This window comes from Megalobrama amblycephala, linkage group LG9 (genome assembly GCF_018812025.1).
Source record: "Megalobrama amblycephala isolate DHTTF-2021 linkage group LG9, ASM1881202v1, whole genome shotgun sequence".
Taxonomy (NCBI): Eukaryota; Metazoa; Chordata; class Actinopteri; order Cypriniformes; family Xenocyprididae; genus Megalobrama; species Megalobrama amblycephala.
Window position 1 is genome coordinate 36,660,349 of NC_063052.1, and position 16,468 is coordinate 36,676,816.

At 39.5% G+C, this 16,468-nt stretch overlaps 1 protein-coding gene across 1 annotated transcript; it reads right to left on the bottom strand.

Moving 5' to 3' along the window:
- Window positions 1-326: 326 nt before the first annotated feature.
- On the bottom strand, window positions 327-11,457 carry LOC125276112 (E3 ubiquitin-protein ligase TRIM21-like). The gene is made up of 8 exons (XM_048203585.1): window positions 11,089-11,457; window positions 9,905-9,997; window positions 8,884-9,455; window positions 4,533-4,628; window positions 4,014-4,247; window positions 3,784-3,922; window positions 1,203-1,238; window positions 327-1,051 (listed from the first exon to the last, which is right to left on the bottom strand). Exons 2-8 carry the CDS (start codon window positions 9,975-9,977, stop codon window positions 504-506), a joined length of 1,698 nt encoding a protein of 565 aa, XP_048059542.1. The 5' UTR covers window positions 9,978-9,997; window positions 11,089-11,457; the 3' UTR covers window positions 327-503.
- Between the last annotated feature and the right edge of the window lie 5,011 nt (window positions 11,458-16,468).

Consider the following 16,468-nt stretch of genomic DNA (forward strand, 5'->3'; position numbering starts at 1 on the left):
CTGAACTGCTGTGGTGGTCATCTGTATTATGTACTGCATATAATTACTGTTGTTTGGTGAGTTTTCACAGGCGAAATCCAGCTTTTTCAATAGAAATGCACACAATTGGGAATTGCGTGTGTGGGGAAAAAAATTTCACCATGCAAATTCCCCTTGATGCTGGGCCTGGGTTTAGTCAAAATTTTCTGAAGAGTCTGGATCGGTTTATGATGAACAGATTGATTTTAGGCTTTTATTCACAATTTTTATGTTAAGATTTTACAAGCAGTTTCACTTTGTCAAGTAGAGATTGGAGAAAAAAATGGCATGAAATTATGGAACTAATATTTATGGGGGAAAAAGTCATTTATTGAACAAGCATTAGATTTTTACAAACTATGTAATTATAGCTTACACAGTTTAAAAACTGAAAAACAAAAAATAGCAGCACATACATAATGTTTTCAGATTTAATTATTAAAATCATTACTATCTTTTATTTCATATTAGGGGTGCAAGTTCATTCATTTATTGTAATTGACAGGTGTGATGATCAGTGGAGTTGAGTTTTTACCTCCATTATTATTACAAGGGTTAAAAAATGGATAGAGTTTGTCAGTGAAAGACTGACCAGTGAAAGAGTAGATATGAGAGCTGGACTCCACATCATAAAAGGAGACCAGACCCTCCTCATAATCCACAAACACACCGACCCGCTGCGGCTTCACTCTCAGACGCAGAGAGACAGGACAATCAGCAAAGGCCCAATATTTATTCCCATTCCTCAGAGCCACAGTCCAGAATCCAATACTGGAAGTCAGTGTGATCAATCCCTTCCTGTTAATGGATTCTCTGGCCACTCCTAAATCCCAGTCAGTCTTTCCCTTCACCTGCACCTCAAAATAAAATCTCCCTGAGGAGAATCCCTTCTTTCCCAGGACACATACACCAGTATCAAATCGCTCTGGGTTGTCTGGGAGTTTCTGCTCAATGTCTCCACATCTCACTTGTTTTCCATCATCAGACAGGATGAGGTTTGGATTAGCTGTATCAGGATCCAGAGTCACATCCACTGAGAAAACAGAGAATATGAATCACATCTTAATACAGACATTTTGTGATGATGTTTTTAATATTTAATCAGTGTTTAATCATCCTGTAGGTCAGTAATGAAGCTGTGAGTATATGAATGTAATCTAGTGTAGTTCAGACACACACTGTACCTTCATACTGCTGCATCCTCTTCAGATCTGTAGAAACTAATGACAATAAAACATCATCAGATCTTTGACATGTTTATATGTGGAATTAATAAACAAGATTTACGATTATATTTAAAGAATTGAGAACAATATCACCATGTTTTATCTGATCAATGTATGAGTCTCTGCTGATATTTAGAGAATCAAACAGAAACTCTTATTGCTTTGAGTTTGAGCTCTTAATATTTCTCCTTTTTACAAACAGATATAACTTTATAAATGTTTAGTGAAATGTTTTATGCAGATTATTTTTGTGTCCAGTTTTATTCATCTCAGTTTTGGAGTGGATTAGTGTTGTGGTTATTCAGCAAATACAAATCTATAAACGTTAAACTTAGAACTTATTTAAAAATAAATTTAAAATTAAAGCCCAGCACTGCAAAACTGTTTAAGGAACAGGTCTGAAATTCTCCTCTAAAGAACGAATGTGCATCTTAAACCCTTGATGTCTATCAGTTTGATTTTCTTATGCTAAACTGATTTTAATCTAAAACATTTTCACAAAACTTAAATGAAACAGCTGAAAAGACCTACAGAAAATTACAGAAAATTAATGTTTCTTTCTGTAGTTTCTCATCTAAATGTGTTTGCAGATGTACTAAAATCTCATGGTTGTGGTTTCAGGGATGAAGCTTAATTTATACTATACTATAGAACATGAATTTACTGCATGTTTTCTGAAATTAGAGCTGAAAATGAGCTGCTCTCTTCAAGAAGAACTGTGAGCTGATGATAATGAGACACAAACACACAATCACAAACTTCTCTTATTTCAGCTTGACCGACTCATTCTTCATTATTATCAGTGTTGGGGGACCCATTACAAGTAACACAAGTTACGTAATCTGATTACTTTTTCAATGAACTAGTAAAGTAACGCTTTACTTTTAAATTTACAATATCTGAGTTTCTTTTTCAAATAAGTAACACAAGTTACAGTGGCATGAAAAAGTATGTGAACCCCTTGCAGAGTCTGTGAAAATGAGAATTATTTTAATAAAATAAGAGGGATAATAAAAAATGCATGTTATTTTTTGTTTAGTACTGTCCTGAGTAAGCTATTTTACATAAAAGATGTTTGCATTTAGTTCACAAGACAAAACAATAGCTGAATTTATTAAAATAACCCCATTCATAAGTATGTGAACCATTGATTCTCAAAACTGTGTGATTACCTGATGATCCATTTTTTTTTTATTTTTTTTTTGTGATGGTTGTTCATGAGTCTCTTGTTTGTCCTGAGCAGTTAAACTGAGCTCTGTTCTTCAGAAAAATCCTCCAGGTCCTGCAGATTCAAAACCTTTGAATCTTTTTTAATAGTTGAGTTTGAGCCCCTCAATTGTCCTCAGTGTGAAAAGATGAATCTCAAAATCATACAGCCACTGCTGGAAAGGGTTCAAATATGCAAACATACTTGAAAACTGATGAATCTGCAGGATCTGGAGGATTTTTCTGAAGAACAGAGCTCAGTTTAACTGCTCAGGACAAACAAGAGACTCATGAACAACCATCACAAAAAAAAAAAAAAATGGATCATCAGGTAATCACACAGTTTTGAGAATCAATGGTTCACATACTTATGAATGGGGTTATTTTAATAAATTCAGCTATTGTTTTGTCTTGTGAACTAAATGCAAACATCTTTTATGTAAAATATCTTACTCAGGACAGTACTAAACAAAAAATAACATGCAGTTTTTATTATCCCTCTTATTTTATTAAAATAATTCTCATCTTCACAGATTCTGCAAGGGGTTCACATACTTTTTCATGACACTGTACTTTGTGTTCCCATTTATTGACAGAGCACTTCTGTCCTCATGTTGAGATAAAACAGAAGTAAGGTCAGAGGTGTTGTGTGCGCTGTGTAAACATGATTATTATTGTAGTTCTAGAAATGTGAACATGCATTTACTCTTCACACTAGCCCCAAAACAGCTTCAGTATCCCTCAAAATGAAAAACAGTGAAATGCAAAAAAATAAAAATAATATTACTCAAACCTGCAATAATTACATATGTTAAATAAGTGAGGTATTTAATCTCACTTTATTAAGCAATGTATTTACTGTTGACCTACGATGATCCATTTCAGCAATACTAATAAGCAAAATTACTTAAGATAAACATCACATTTCTTTCTTTTCTTTCTTTTTTTGTTGTTGAAGTAAAAGTCTTGAATTTTCTACTCCTGCATCCACTGCACAGCTGTAAGTTTAGTTTGAGCTGCACCGTCTACTGTACAGGCGTGAATTTGCATTTCCTTCAGCCTGAGGCTTTTTTCACTTTTGTTGTGAAAAGGCCTTTACATTTGCCAAAAATAGTTATATATATTTACATTTGCCAAAAATAGAACTTCTGTTTTTTTTTGTTACTAACACATTACTTCCATAAAAAAATGAACTATAATACAAATAGTTGCTTTTTTAGGGACTAATGCAATATTGTAACACATTACTTTTAAAAGTAACCTTTCCCAGCACTGCTGATATTTAAAGATGATAAATATATGTATCTGTACAGTGTATTTGATATAGATGTACCATTTAGAGTGAGTTTCTCAAGCAGAGTGTCCTGCAGTTGAGTCAGAGCTCTCCTCAGAGTCTTCAGACTCTCATCAGTCTTTACACTGATCTCAGACCAGTTCCTGGTGTTTCTAGAGCTGCACAGGGATGAGTAAATCTACAGCAGGAGAGAGGAGAAATCCTTCATCATGGGGAGTGTTATGGTGTCATATACTGCATTATCATTGATCAGAGAGATGTTGACTGACCTGTAGGAGGTGGAGGTGATCTTCAGTGTGTGAGAGCTGCTCCAGCTCAGTGTTTCTCATCTTTAGCTCAGTGATCTCCTGCTCCAGCTCTTCAATGAGCTCTTCCTCCTGTTTCTCTGCTGCTTTCTGCTGCTCCTCCATCATCTCCAGCACTTCAGTCTGACATCTCTCAATGGAGCGGATGAGATCAGTGAAGAGCTCGACACGTGCTGCTTTCTCCTTCTCTGTGTTTCTCTGCTCAACCAGGTCAATCAAGAAATTATTAGTGGTGTTTGATAAGACAAGAATCAGTGTTACTATTGTTCATACATCAATGTCAGTGTTTTTCAAAATCCCTCAACTGAAGTCTTAATCTTCATTACTTCACAAACTTCATGCATGATATTCCTCTGACCTTTTCTGGGATAGGGGGTGGCACAATGACTGCTGCTTATAGAGATTCGTAATGATGATTGACAGGACTGGCTCCTCCCAAATCTATGTTTAGAACTTCATATAATTACATTATTTTAAACTCACTTTTCTGACTTCTGCTGAGTGTTTGACATCTTGAATCTTCTTGATTCTGTCTTGGATCATCTGCTGCACGTCTTTCTGTGTCTTCATCAATTCAGTCTATAGACACAGAACAACACAATATATTTTCATAACTGATTAATTTATATTAAAAAGCATGGGTTCTCTTTCAGTCGATCATGTTCAACATACTTCAGAACTGGCCTACTTCGAGTGTAACTAAAATGAGCCAATGCACATTGACATACGATAATTGCATAAAGCTGCTCTGCCTTACAGCATGGGTATAAATGTGCAGCAGGTGCATCGCATATTTGCTTTTTGCTTCGGAGCCAAGTGTATGTTTTGTTCCTGCTCTGAAAATCTACTGATTCATTCTTCAGGAAGGAACCCTCTGCAAGCTGGTGTTGGTGTGATGGCACGGACAGTGTTGGCTGCAATCTCACAAGAGCAAAAACAGCTGTTTTCACATCTCTCCCCAAAAGTGCGCCTTCAATGCGTGTGCTGTCAAATCAGCTTATAGAGGTTGCGCCTTCAATGAGTGTGCGAGTGCACACAACAGGCTTGCACTATCGTCCTGTTTGTGTTGCTGCGGCCATTTCCCTGTGTTGCTTCAGCTAACACATTTTGACACTGGGTCTTTCAAACCGTGTGTTTCTGGATGCGGTTGTTACCTGGCTCCATCTGACTCTCATGATCACTGCCTCACATGCTTGGGCCATATGGATGGCTCATGTTCTCAATGCGGGAACATGACCATCACAGTGTTAAGGTCGAGACTCCAATACATCGAATGATGTGGAGCCCCTTTGCATATTCCCCGATCTAGTTCTTCTTCTGAGCCTCCTCAGAAGAAGCCTACTTCGGTTAATAGCCTTGGTGACCTGAGGTCACAGTGAGGAATACCCCGCTGAATCAACCTTCTCAGGCTCCTCACTCTCTTCTACACCACAAGCCATGGAGCTTCCAAGAGAGTGTGCTGGTCCGTCTCACATGGTACCGGCCGTTTCTTTTGGGGCTCCGGTGGATGACCAGATGTAAATCGCTGCATCAGAGGGTGAGCTTCTGTCCTCTGGGGATGAAGATTTGGCTGCGCTGCCCCCTTCAGGTGTGGCAGCGTTGCCCGAGTCAGACCCAGAGTTGACTGCTATGCTTTCCTGGGCCTCCGCGAGCAGACGATTGGTATCTCAGGGTGGCCCACGCTCATTCTCAGTGCCCTGTCCCAATGCCTTTCTTTCCAGAAGTGCATGATGAGGTGACTAGTTCGTGGACGGCACCTTTTTCTGACTGAAACCAGTCTGGTCTCTCTTCCGCCTGCACTACCCTTGACGGCAGGGCAACTAATGGGTACATGGAGCTCCCCCCAGTAGAGCGGTCTGTGGCAATGCAACTCTGTCTCAAGACCGCTACCTCTTGGCGGGGTAATCTGCGTCTCCCATCCCGGGCACTTAAGTTCTTGTCCTCTCTGGTGGGCAAGGATTACACAGCTTGCGGAGAAGCCACTTCCGCCCTGCATGCCATGGCGCTCCTGCAGGTCTACCAGGCCAAAGCGCTCAAGGAACTGCACGAGGGTAGTTCCAATGGTGCCCCCCTGTGGCTGCCTCTGCCCCTGCTCAACCTAAGCAGCAGCCTCCACCTAGGCAGCAGGCAGCCAGCCACAAGAGAGAGGAGCCCAGCCCTCCGCCAAACCAGGTGGCAGGTCTAAGGGCACCCAGAGATGTGTCCTTTTACTTTTCTTTCTGTACCCACATTTTCAATAAAAGAGCAAATTCCTCTGTCTCTGGGTCACAAGAGGGTGTGGTTGGCAGTGTGCAACATGGTACACACGCCTTGCCACTCCCTTCCCCCTCTTTCATTGCCAGCGGGCAGCAGTGTGTGGTTTGAGGACGCCACCAGGCCTTCTTACACACCCTCTGCCCCACCCTGGAACCAGGTAAGTGTTGCACAGCACACGTCTGTGGTCCGGATTGTCCCGCTTGCATGGTGTCTGGGAGCCTGGCTAGTGCTCCACAGCTCGTCTCGCTGGCTCATCCGTACTCATGTTGCAACTCGCCCGCCATCTCCTACTCTGGAGTCAGAAGCATCTGAGGATGAGCATCTTTCACGACAGCCTGCGCTTCTGGATGAGTGGCGACTCTATCACTATGTGGTCCAGCTGATATGGGACCTCCTTGGAGCTGCAAAGGTAGACCTGTTTGCCTCTCCGGAATTGACCCATTGCCAGTTGTTTTACTACCTGTCCGAGGGGACCCTCAGCATGGATGCACTGGCACACAGCTGGCCCCGGAGCCTACACAAGTATGTGTTTCCCCCAGTGAGCCTTCTTGCACAGACACTGTGCAAAGTCAGGGAGGATGAGGAGCAGGTCTTGTTAGTTGCGCCGTATTGATCCAACCGGACATAGTTCCCAGAACTCACGCTCCTCACCACAGCCTCTCCCTGGTCCATTCCTCTGAGGAAGGACCTGCCTTCTAAGAGATGACCATGTCTGGTCCCTGGACGGTATGCAGACGTTTAAGGTGACCTACCCCAAGCGGTGGTAGACACCATCACTTCCACTAGAGCCCCCTCTACAAGGCAACACTATGCGTTGGAGTAGAACCTGTTTGTTGAATGGTGTTCAGAATTGTGCTTTCCTTCCTGCAAGAAGGGTTGGAGCAAAGGCTGTCTCTCACCCTGAATGTGTATGTTGCCACAATCGCTGCACATCTTGATGCAGTTGATGGCAAGTCTCTTAGAAAGAATGACCTGATCATCAGGTTCCTCAGAGGTGTGAAGAGGTTGAACCCTCCTTGTCCTACCTCAGTACCCTCTTGGGACCTGTCTCTGGAGCTCAAAGCACTGCAGAGACCTCCCTTTGAACCTCTACAGTCAGTTGAGTTAAAAATTCTGTCATTAAAAACAGTACTCCTGACTGCATTGGCTTCCATCAAGAGTGTAGGGGACCTGCAAGCATTTTCTGTCAATGAATCATGCCTAGAATTCTGACGTTATGGATATGTGCCCAAGGTTCCTACCATTTCCTTCAGGGACCAGGTAGTGAACATGCAAGCGCTGCCCTCTGGAGGAGGCAGACGCAGCCCTAGCTTTTCTCTCTTCCATCCACGCTCTGCGGCTATACATAAACAGAACGGAAAGCTTCACGACCTCAGACAAGCTCTTCATCTGTTAAGGAGGCCAGCAGAAGGGAAAGGCTGTCTCCAAGCAGAGGTTAGCCCACTGCATAGTGGATGCTATTATCTTGCCATACCAATCCCAAGACATGCCTTGCACATTCGGGTTGCGAGCACACTCCACTAGAAGTGTTGATTCCACCTGGGTGCTGGCTCAAGTTCGCCTCGCTGACAGATATCTGTAGATATTGGTACCTTCCCGTGTACTCGCCCCCAGTGGCCAGTAGCCGAAGGACCCGCTCTAAGTGTCAGCTAGCAACTCAAATCCCACCCACTGGGCTGGATATGTGTGTCTATTTTGCTCCAGTAGTGTTCCCCAGAAACACCTGTTGAGTGACCCCTGCAGTCAGACGTGGTGGAGCGTCGGACACCAGGCCTACACTTGTATGCATTGTGGAACCTGTGTTAGGCTGGGTGTCCATATGTAGTGATCCCTGCGGTGATCCCATATGTGTATTCTTCCACGGTAAGGCTACCTAGTCTGGCTAGCCCGTATCTTTCCCTCGACAGAGTTCACTCTGTTGTCTCTGCTGGTGTTCTTCCCCTCTAGAACCATGCTTGAACCACCCCAGAGACATCCATATGTTGTACTACCTTGCTTGGCTAGTCCATATGTGTAACCGCCACATTTCACCTTCCTTCGGGCAGGATGTGGCTTCCGCAGCATTCCCTTTCCTTCAAGGGCACGTTTTCCCTGTGTTATCCAGTAGTCACACTGAATGGGTCTTGCGGAACAAAAGTGGCTGACCTTCTCTGCTTAGAGCCCTGACTTTCTGCTCCAACAGTTGGGGGTGGACCAGGAGTCTCAAGCAGAGCATTGTAAGGGCCAGCGACAGTGGCGTGTTGGTAGATATCCCCAATTCATTGGTCAGTTTCGACATGCATTGAACGTGACCGACTGAAAGGGAACGTCTCGGCTATATAAGTAACCCTTGTTCCCTGAAGGAGGGAACGGAGTCTGTGCTTGAATAATTGCATCCAGCAGCTGGATGCAATTATTGCATGCCAATGTGCATTGGCTTATTTTAGTTACACTTAAAGTAGATTGGTCTCTCAAAGCGATCCCCAATTCGTCGGTCAGTTCCAACATACATCTCCGTTCCCTCCTTCAGAGAATGAGGGTTACATATGTAACCAAGATGATTCCTCCCTTTTAAATCATTTTTGTCAGTAACTTCTACCTTCTTCTTCTCACTCTCCTCTTCTACAGGAACAGTACTGTGGTTCTTGTGGTCTGTTAAAGTGCAGATTGGACACACACATGTCTGATCATCTCTACAGAACTGCTCCAGAGGTCTCTCATGTTTCTGACATATATAGTCCTCCAGATTCCTCACAGGATTGATCAGTTTGTGTTTCTTTAAATCTGCCACTTTCAAATGAGGCTCCAGGTGAGTTTCACAGTAAGAGCTCTGACACACCAGACACGACTTCAGGGCTTTCTGCTTTCTTTCCTCACAGACGTCACACAGAACTTCAGGTTTTTTCAGAACTTCAGGTTTTTTCTCAGGACTTTTATTTTTATGGTGATCTACGAGCTCTCTGAGTGTGGTATTAATCTTGAGATCAGGTCTGATCTTGAATGTTTCTTTACAATATGGACAGTTGCAGGTCTGGCTGTTGTCCCAGCACTTATTCAGACAGGTCTTGCAGAAATTGTGTCCACATGGAGTGGTGACTGGATCAGTGAACATGTTCAGACATAGAGAGCACTGAAGCTCCTCCGTCAGTGGACCGCTGGAGGATGACATCACTGGAAAGAGAAATGAAGATAAATCACCAACACTGCTAGTCTAAAGTTTGAAGTTACTTGAAAAACACTAAATTCAAGTTTCTCATGATCATAGAGACATTTTGATTGAAGGGCTACTGTGTAAATTATTGAAATTATGATGATGAAGATGATTTATTATACGGATGAGTTGAATCATATAGAGAAGGAAAAGAATCAACAAGTTTAAAAAGAATCCCATGATTCACCTCATGAAGTTGGTTGAATGTAAAGAGCAACTTTGAAGAAATCAAATATGATTTCTCAAATATATGAGTTCATGTACAAGCTGGTCATTATTGCAAAATGAACCCAGACAAACCGATCAGTACCATAATGTGAAGTAGTACTGTACATTTTAAATTTCACCATATTAGAATATTTAAAGTCATTCATGCGCTAATTCACTCTTTTCTGGGTTATTGACTTACATGGAGGACAAGAGTCAATACTCTGTCTCTTGGCTTTTCTTGCCTTTGTTGATGTTGGTGAAGATTCTGCCATTGTTTTTTTCCTCTTCAAGCCTTTTCAAGAAATTAAAAATAAATAAATAAATAAATAAATAAATAAAACATATTGTATTTCACAATATAAATTATGACAAATAGACTGAGTCCATTTGCTCCTTGTAATACTATATTTGTTTTACACAGTATTTGGTCACCCAGGTTTGAATGAAATCTTGCCTCAAAAGTCAGATTTGGGGTTATTTCATTTTCTCTCATGACCATTTAATAAATATTTATATCAAAGTGTTAAAATCTCATTGATAGTGAGAGAAACACAATCACTCCTCATACAGTGAATGACTTATAAACTCATAAACCATAAACTGAATCTGAACTATGACCTGCTGTTTAGATCAGAAACAACAAGTACAAAGTAGGTCATATACTTACCTAGGAATAAATATATATTTCCACAAAATAAACGGTAACACTTTACAATAAGGTTCATTAGTTAAACATTAGTTTATGTATTAACTAACATGAACTAACCATGATCAGTACAATTGTTACTGTATTTACTAGTCTTTGTTAACATTAGTTAATGAAAATACAGTTGTTCATTGTTTGTTCATGTTAGTTCACATGCGGTGCATTTATGTTAACAAGATTTTAATAATGTATTAGTAAATGTTGAAAATTAACATATTTATATACAAGTTATTATATAAGTGCAGTTCATTATTAGTTCATGTTAACTAATGTAGATAACTAATGAACCTTATTGTAAAGTGTTACCACATAAATACTGTGCGACCAATTGTAGTTTGTATGACTAGGATAGTTTGAATCTTGTTTAATGTAAATGTAATTTTCAGTTAATTTTAAAATCTGCAGTTAATTGTACTTCCTGTTTCTTTAGTCTTTTTGTAATATGACAAAATGACAGAAGCACCAAACTTTGCTCTACAAGCAATGAAATGACATACTTTTACAATTATAATACATACATACCATTTCAGTGCAGTAAACTACTAAAGTAGTTCAGTATTTGACATGCTTAAACCTGGCTCTGTTCAACTTACTCCGGTTCAACATAAATCTACTAAACCCGATCACTTCTATTAGAAACCTGTTCAGCTCAATCTCTCTTATATTTCTATCATTACCTGTGAGGATCAGATGTGTCCACAAGACTCTTTGAACGGCTCAAATATTCTGTTGTTTAAAGAGGTTGATCGTTTCAGGCGTCCATATTGTTGTTGATCAAGGTTCACTTTCTCTGAATCTCTCTGAACTCCAGTGATGTCAGAGCTCCTCCTGTATTTACACATTTACATTTGTCTCTGTATTCAGTGTGTTGAGTTCATGTGTGTCTGTTTGTATTGGGCCTGATCAGATTAATCTCAGTGTTTATAATATAGCTCATACAAGTAGACCAAAGAAGAAATACTGTATTAATTTCTAAATGTCTTTTGTGATCCACAGAAGAAAGTCACTCGGGTTCAGAATGACATGATGAGTAAATGATGACAGAATGCTGCTCTTCCTTTAAAACATCTTCAGTCTTTTCAAACATAATTGAGGTTGAATCCCTGTGTTTGTCAAAATGATTCCTCTGTTGATCTGTTGAGAGAAAATAGTTTGACACACTTGAACTGTTAGTATGTAGAAGCTCAAACTAATGTAATGACCTCAGAGAATATTTATTTAATTTATTTTATGTCTTTGTTTATTGTAGGTAATTTGCAAAAATAATATAATGTAAAGGGGAAAATCATAGACTGAAAGAAAGGAAGGAGTGGAGTTCTGTTTTGGAGCAGGTGATCATGTGTTGGTGAGGAACCTGTCAGAAAGAGGCGGCCCAGGAAAACTGTGAGTGTACTGGGAAAAGTGTACTGGGAATAATGTGGTGAAAGAAAGGAGAGGAGGGGATGATCCAGTGTATGTAGTAGAACCATTGGATGGAGCTGGAAATGAAAGAGTGCTTCAACAGAACCTTCTATTACCTTGTTCATACCTGGTCAATAAGTGGGGACAATTGATGTTTGTATTGAAAGAAAAGGATGTCAGAGGGACAGATCAAAACAGGAACCACAACCATGACGGAATAATCAACATGACATCACAGACAGTTCCAGTGATGAGGGGTTTGATTTGTGGGTTCAACGCAGAGAACAGGAACAGATCTGCAGATCCACCTGCAGCAGAATTCCACCCTAGAAGAGAGGAGAGAAACAGGAAACCTAAAAAGGAACCTGACATTGAAGAAATCGTTGACGTATCTGTAAATCCACCGGATCTGGAGGAGCACCCAGAGGAGTCTGATGACCATTCGAGTCTCTGTGCAGTCATGACACATAACCTCTTGTTAGTATGCTGTTCTGAGTTGTGGTTGTCTTTAATTTTATGTATTGTTACGTCCCCCTTTTGTCTAGGGGTGGTGGGAGAGTAACATATAGAAATAAAAAGTAATAAAGATATGTCCCTTCAAAAACACAGGGCAAAAATGAGAGAGAGTTGGTTCAGTCTGCACTCCCAGAACTCACACGAACACAAAAATAACTCTTCAACAATCAAGGATAAGGCAAAAAAAAAAAAAAAAAAAAAAAAAAAAAGGATAACTAACAAGACGCTTCTAGCTTCGGGAGGGGGTTAAAGCCAAAATAACAAACAAAAGGAGTAAGCTAACTGGAGTAAGGGAGTCTAGATAACCTATCAAAACAAAACATCAAAATAAACAACAAATCTCTTACCTGACTGCCTCACTAACCAAAAACAGGGGAAAACAGGGGTTAGTAAAAACAAAAGGGCACCCACCTCCCTACTGCATCTGCAACATTGAAAATGGGGCATTTACACACTGCCACAACAGCAGATACAACAAATGTCTCTTCAAGGAGCTTTCACAACAGCAAATACAACAGGTTTCTCTTAAAGAAGCTTTCACAACAGCAAATACAACAGGTTCCTCTTAAAGAAGCTTTCACAACAGCCAAGACAACAAAAGTTCTGGGAGGCAAGACAGGCCACACTCTCTCTGGGGAACAGCCAGCTCCCTCAGTGTAAATGCAAGCTCCTCTCCATGCTCTAACGAGGAACAGGTGGCATCAATTGGGCTCCTGCAAGAGGACAGGGAGGAACAGAGGAAATAGGGAAAAAACTACACTTCCCAGCAGGCTGTTGAGCATCAGAGAGACAGTGTCACATACACAGTCACAGAATAACAAAACAATAAACAATATACGTCCTGGGACGTAACAGTATGAATTATTCGAAATGAATCTGAAAATTACTCTGAATATAATGTCTGCAGTTCATGAACACTACAGGAGTAACCAATGATTTGCAAGTTATTTGCATAAAATGTTATGCAAACACACTTTTCCTCTGTTTTTATCTGTAAAAATATGTTTGTCTTTATTTTGCACATATTTACAATTTATTTTACCAGTGTAAATTTACTTTTGGCACATTTTCACTCTCGTTATGATTAGACTATTCAGGATTTTTTTTTTTTATTTATTTTTTTTATTTTGTGAAAGTGGCTTAAAAACAAATAAAATGTTACAAAACATTTTTTTTTACTCTCGAGTAATATTTAAAATGCAAGTTCCAATAACAGTGTAATATACATGCTTTCTCACAGCTTAACAATAAAATCAATATCTTTTACTTCTATACAACTGTGTCATTACTACTGTAAGGCCCGCCCAATCGGCCTAACGGTGGTTTCCCACAGGACGGGGAAGGTTTCTTCCACGTTCAGTCTTTTCAGTGGCAAAGTAGTTTAATTCCAATTAAATCATTATCTGACTCCATTTTATTATGACCTCGAGGTTAGAATGCCAATTGATTATTGACTATTTATATGATAATTTATCTAGACATTTGATTATTTTATTTTTATTCTTTACTCTTATTGTACTTGTTCATCCAGTTCTGCACAAGGTTCTTGCACCAGCTGTTATGTGGGCCCACGATCACAAACTCGGCAGTCTGATCAACTTACAGTAGCGTCTGGAACACTGTCTGTATGAACTTGCAGCGAGTGTCAAGCCCGTATAGAGGGTATGCATCGACATCACTTTCCCGCTGAAAACACGCTCCCTCAGCTGGACTGAGTGGCAAAAGAACCTGCTGCATGACTGGATTTAATAGGGGAAACTGCGAAAACGCGAGTAAAACAAACCATGACTCTAAAGGTTGGACTCGAAAGTGTTCCTTACAACTTGTCAAATAAACCTAATCCATGGATATTGACATGCAGCCAGGAGTCGTGTTTAATGACATTTATGTGCCTGATTTCGACGCCGGGGAAATACATATACTACAATATCGGTAGGTTTAAATCCGCGTAATCACTTATATCAATGTTATATCGTCATATTGTCTAGCCCTAAAAGACATATAGTTTTATAGTATAGTTTTTGTCATTTGTTTATTTAAAAACACCCAATTATGCAGAATATAAGATGGAAAATATTTAATTGATGAGTTGTCAACATAATATATAACAATACAAAATATACGGTATGATTTTACCTCAAAATCCAACAATTTTCTCGATATAGTGGACTTCAATGGTCTCCAGATGGTTGAAAATTACAGTTTCAGTGCAGCTTCAAAGTGTTCTATGCGATCCCAGACAAGAAATAAGGGTCTTAACTAGAGAAACCATCACTCATTTTCTAAAAAAAACAAATTAAAAATTGTATACATTTTAATCATAAATACTCATCTTGAACTAGCTCTTTTCTTCTTCTCTATTAGAATTTCGGCAGTGTAGACACTGCTAAGTGTATTACTGCCCTCCTCAGGTCAAAGTTTGAACTAATTGTGATATACTTGCACAAGCATATTGTATATGACAATTTAGTTCAAACTTTGACCTGTGGAGGGCAGTAATACACTTAGCAGTGTCTACACTGCTGGAATTCTAATAGAGAAGAAGAAGAAGAGAGCTAGAAGATGAGCGTTTATGGTTAAAACGTATATAATTTAAAAAAAAATAGAAAATGAATGATGGTTTCTCTATAAGACCCTTATTTCTCATCTGGGATCGTGTAGAACTTTAAAGCTGCAATGAAACTGTAATTTTGACCTTTAACCGTCTGGAGGCCATTCGACCTTCAACCATTTGGGCTCCATTGAAGTCCACTATAAGGAGAAAAATCCTGGAATGTTTTCATCAAAAACCTTAATTTCTTTTCGACTGAAGAAAGAAGGACATGGACATCTTGGATGACATGGGGGTGAATAAATTATCAGGAAATTTTAATTTGAAAGTGAACTAATCCTTTAAGATGACACACAGCTCATATCTCTGTCACAGTAAGTTACTGAAAGTGAAACCACACACAAAACACTGTATGATGTGACAGACAACTAGTTGTCCAATATGGTTCCATTCACACAGTGCGAAAATTCAGAGAATGCGGTTGTGAGTCCTGAAAATGTAAAGGTGTGAGCTCGGTTATAAAATGTGGTTGTCACACCCGCAGAGTTGGGTAATCCAGGGGCCAAAGAGTAAAAGTCCTGCCATATTTTTATTCCACCCACTGAAGCATTAATGAGATAAATAAGTGATTAATTGAGTGATGATTGAGCATTATTGAAGACACCTGATGATAACAAGCAGAATCACCAAAGGAGAAAATCACAATTTTTAAGTTACCATCATCGAGGTCAGGGTTTGTTTTAGTTGGGCTCTTGACCCTTGACTTTTTAATATTAGGTTTTATTTGGGTAGTTTTAACTGCATTAAAACTAACCAGACAAGCAAAGTTAAAAGATGATCAGGTGATGTTGGTTATGTTTTCACATAATCATTATTTGTTCTGAATCACTGAACTCATCTAGAGCCCAATCTCTGAGTTAGATTTACATTATTGATTACAGCATCACTGTGATTCTACAGCACAAGCTCTGCTTTTACAATACAGATATTTTTTTTAAAAAGTTGTCCTTATCACAAAAAAATAAATATATATATTTATTTTAGGCACACACACACACAGACATCAAGAATCAGCCTGTGAATCTCAATGACGGTGACAAGCAACATATTCTGATCAACAGATCAACTCTGAACATTAGAAAACAAGCTACTAAAAAGTCACAGAAAAACAGCAAAATTTTAATAGTGAGAATAAAGAAAATTACTAAGACAATTCAGCTCATAATTTATTCATGCAGCAATGCATGATGGGAGCCATGGATGAATTTTGATTGGTGGCACCCAGAATGCATTGCAACATGCTTTACGATGGGCACCACTGTTGAGATTCATGGGCTGATTCTTGATGTCTGTGTGTTTAAATGAGCTCTGTTTTTTTTTTTTTTTTAAATCAGAACTCTAAAAAAAAAAATTGTATTGATAAAGCAGATCTTGTGCTGTAGAATCACAGTTTTGCTGTAATCAATAATGTGAATCTAACTCAGAGATTGGGCTCTAAATGAGTTCAGTGATTCAGATCAAATAAAGATTATGTAAAAACATAACCAACATCACCTGATCATCTTTTAACTTTGCTTGTCTGGTTGGTT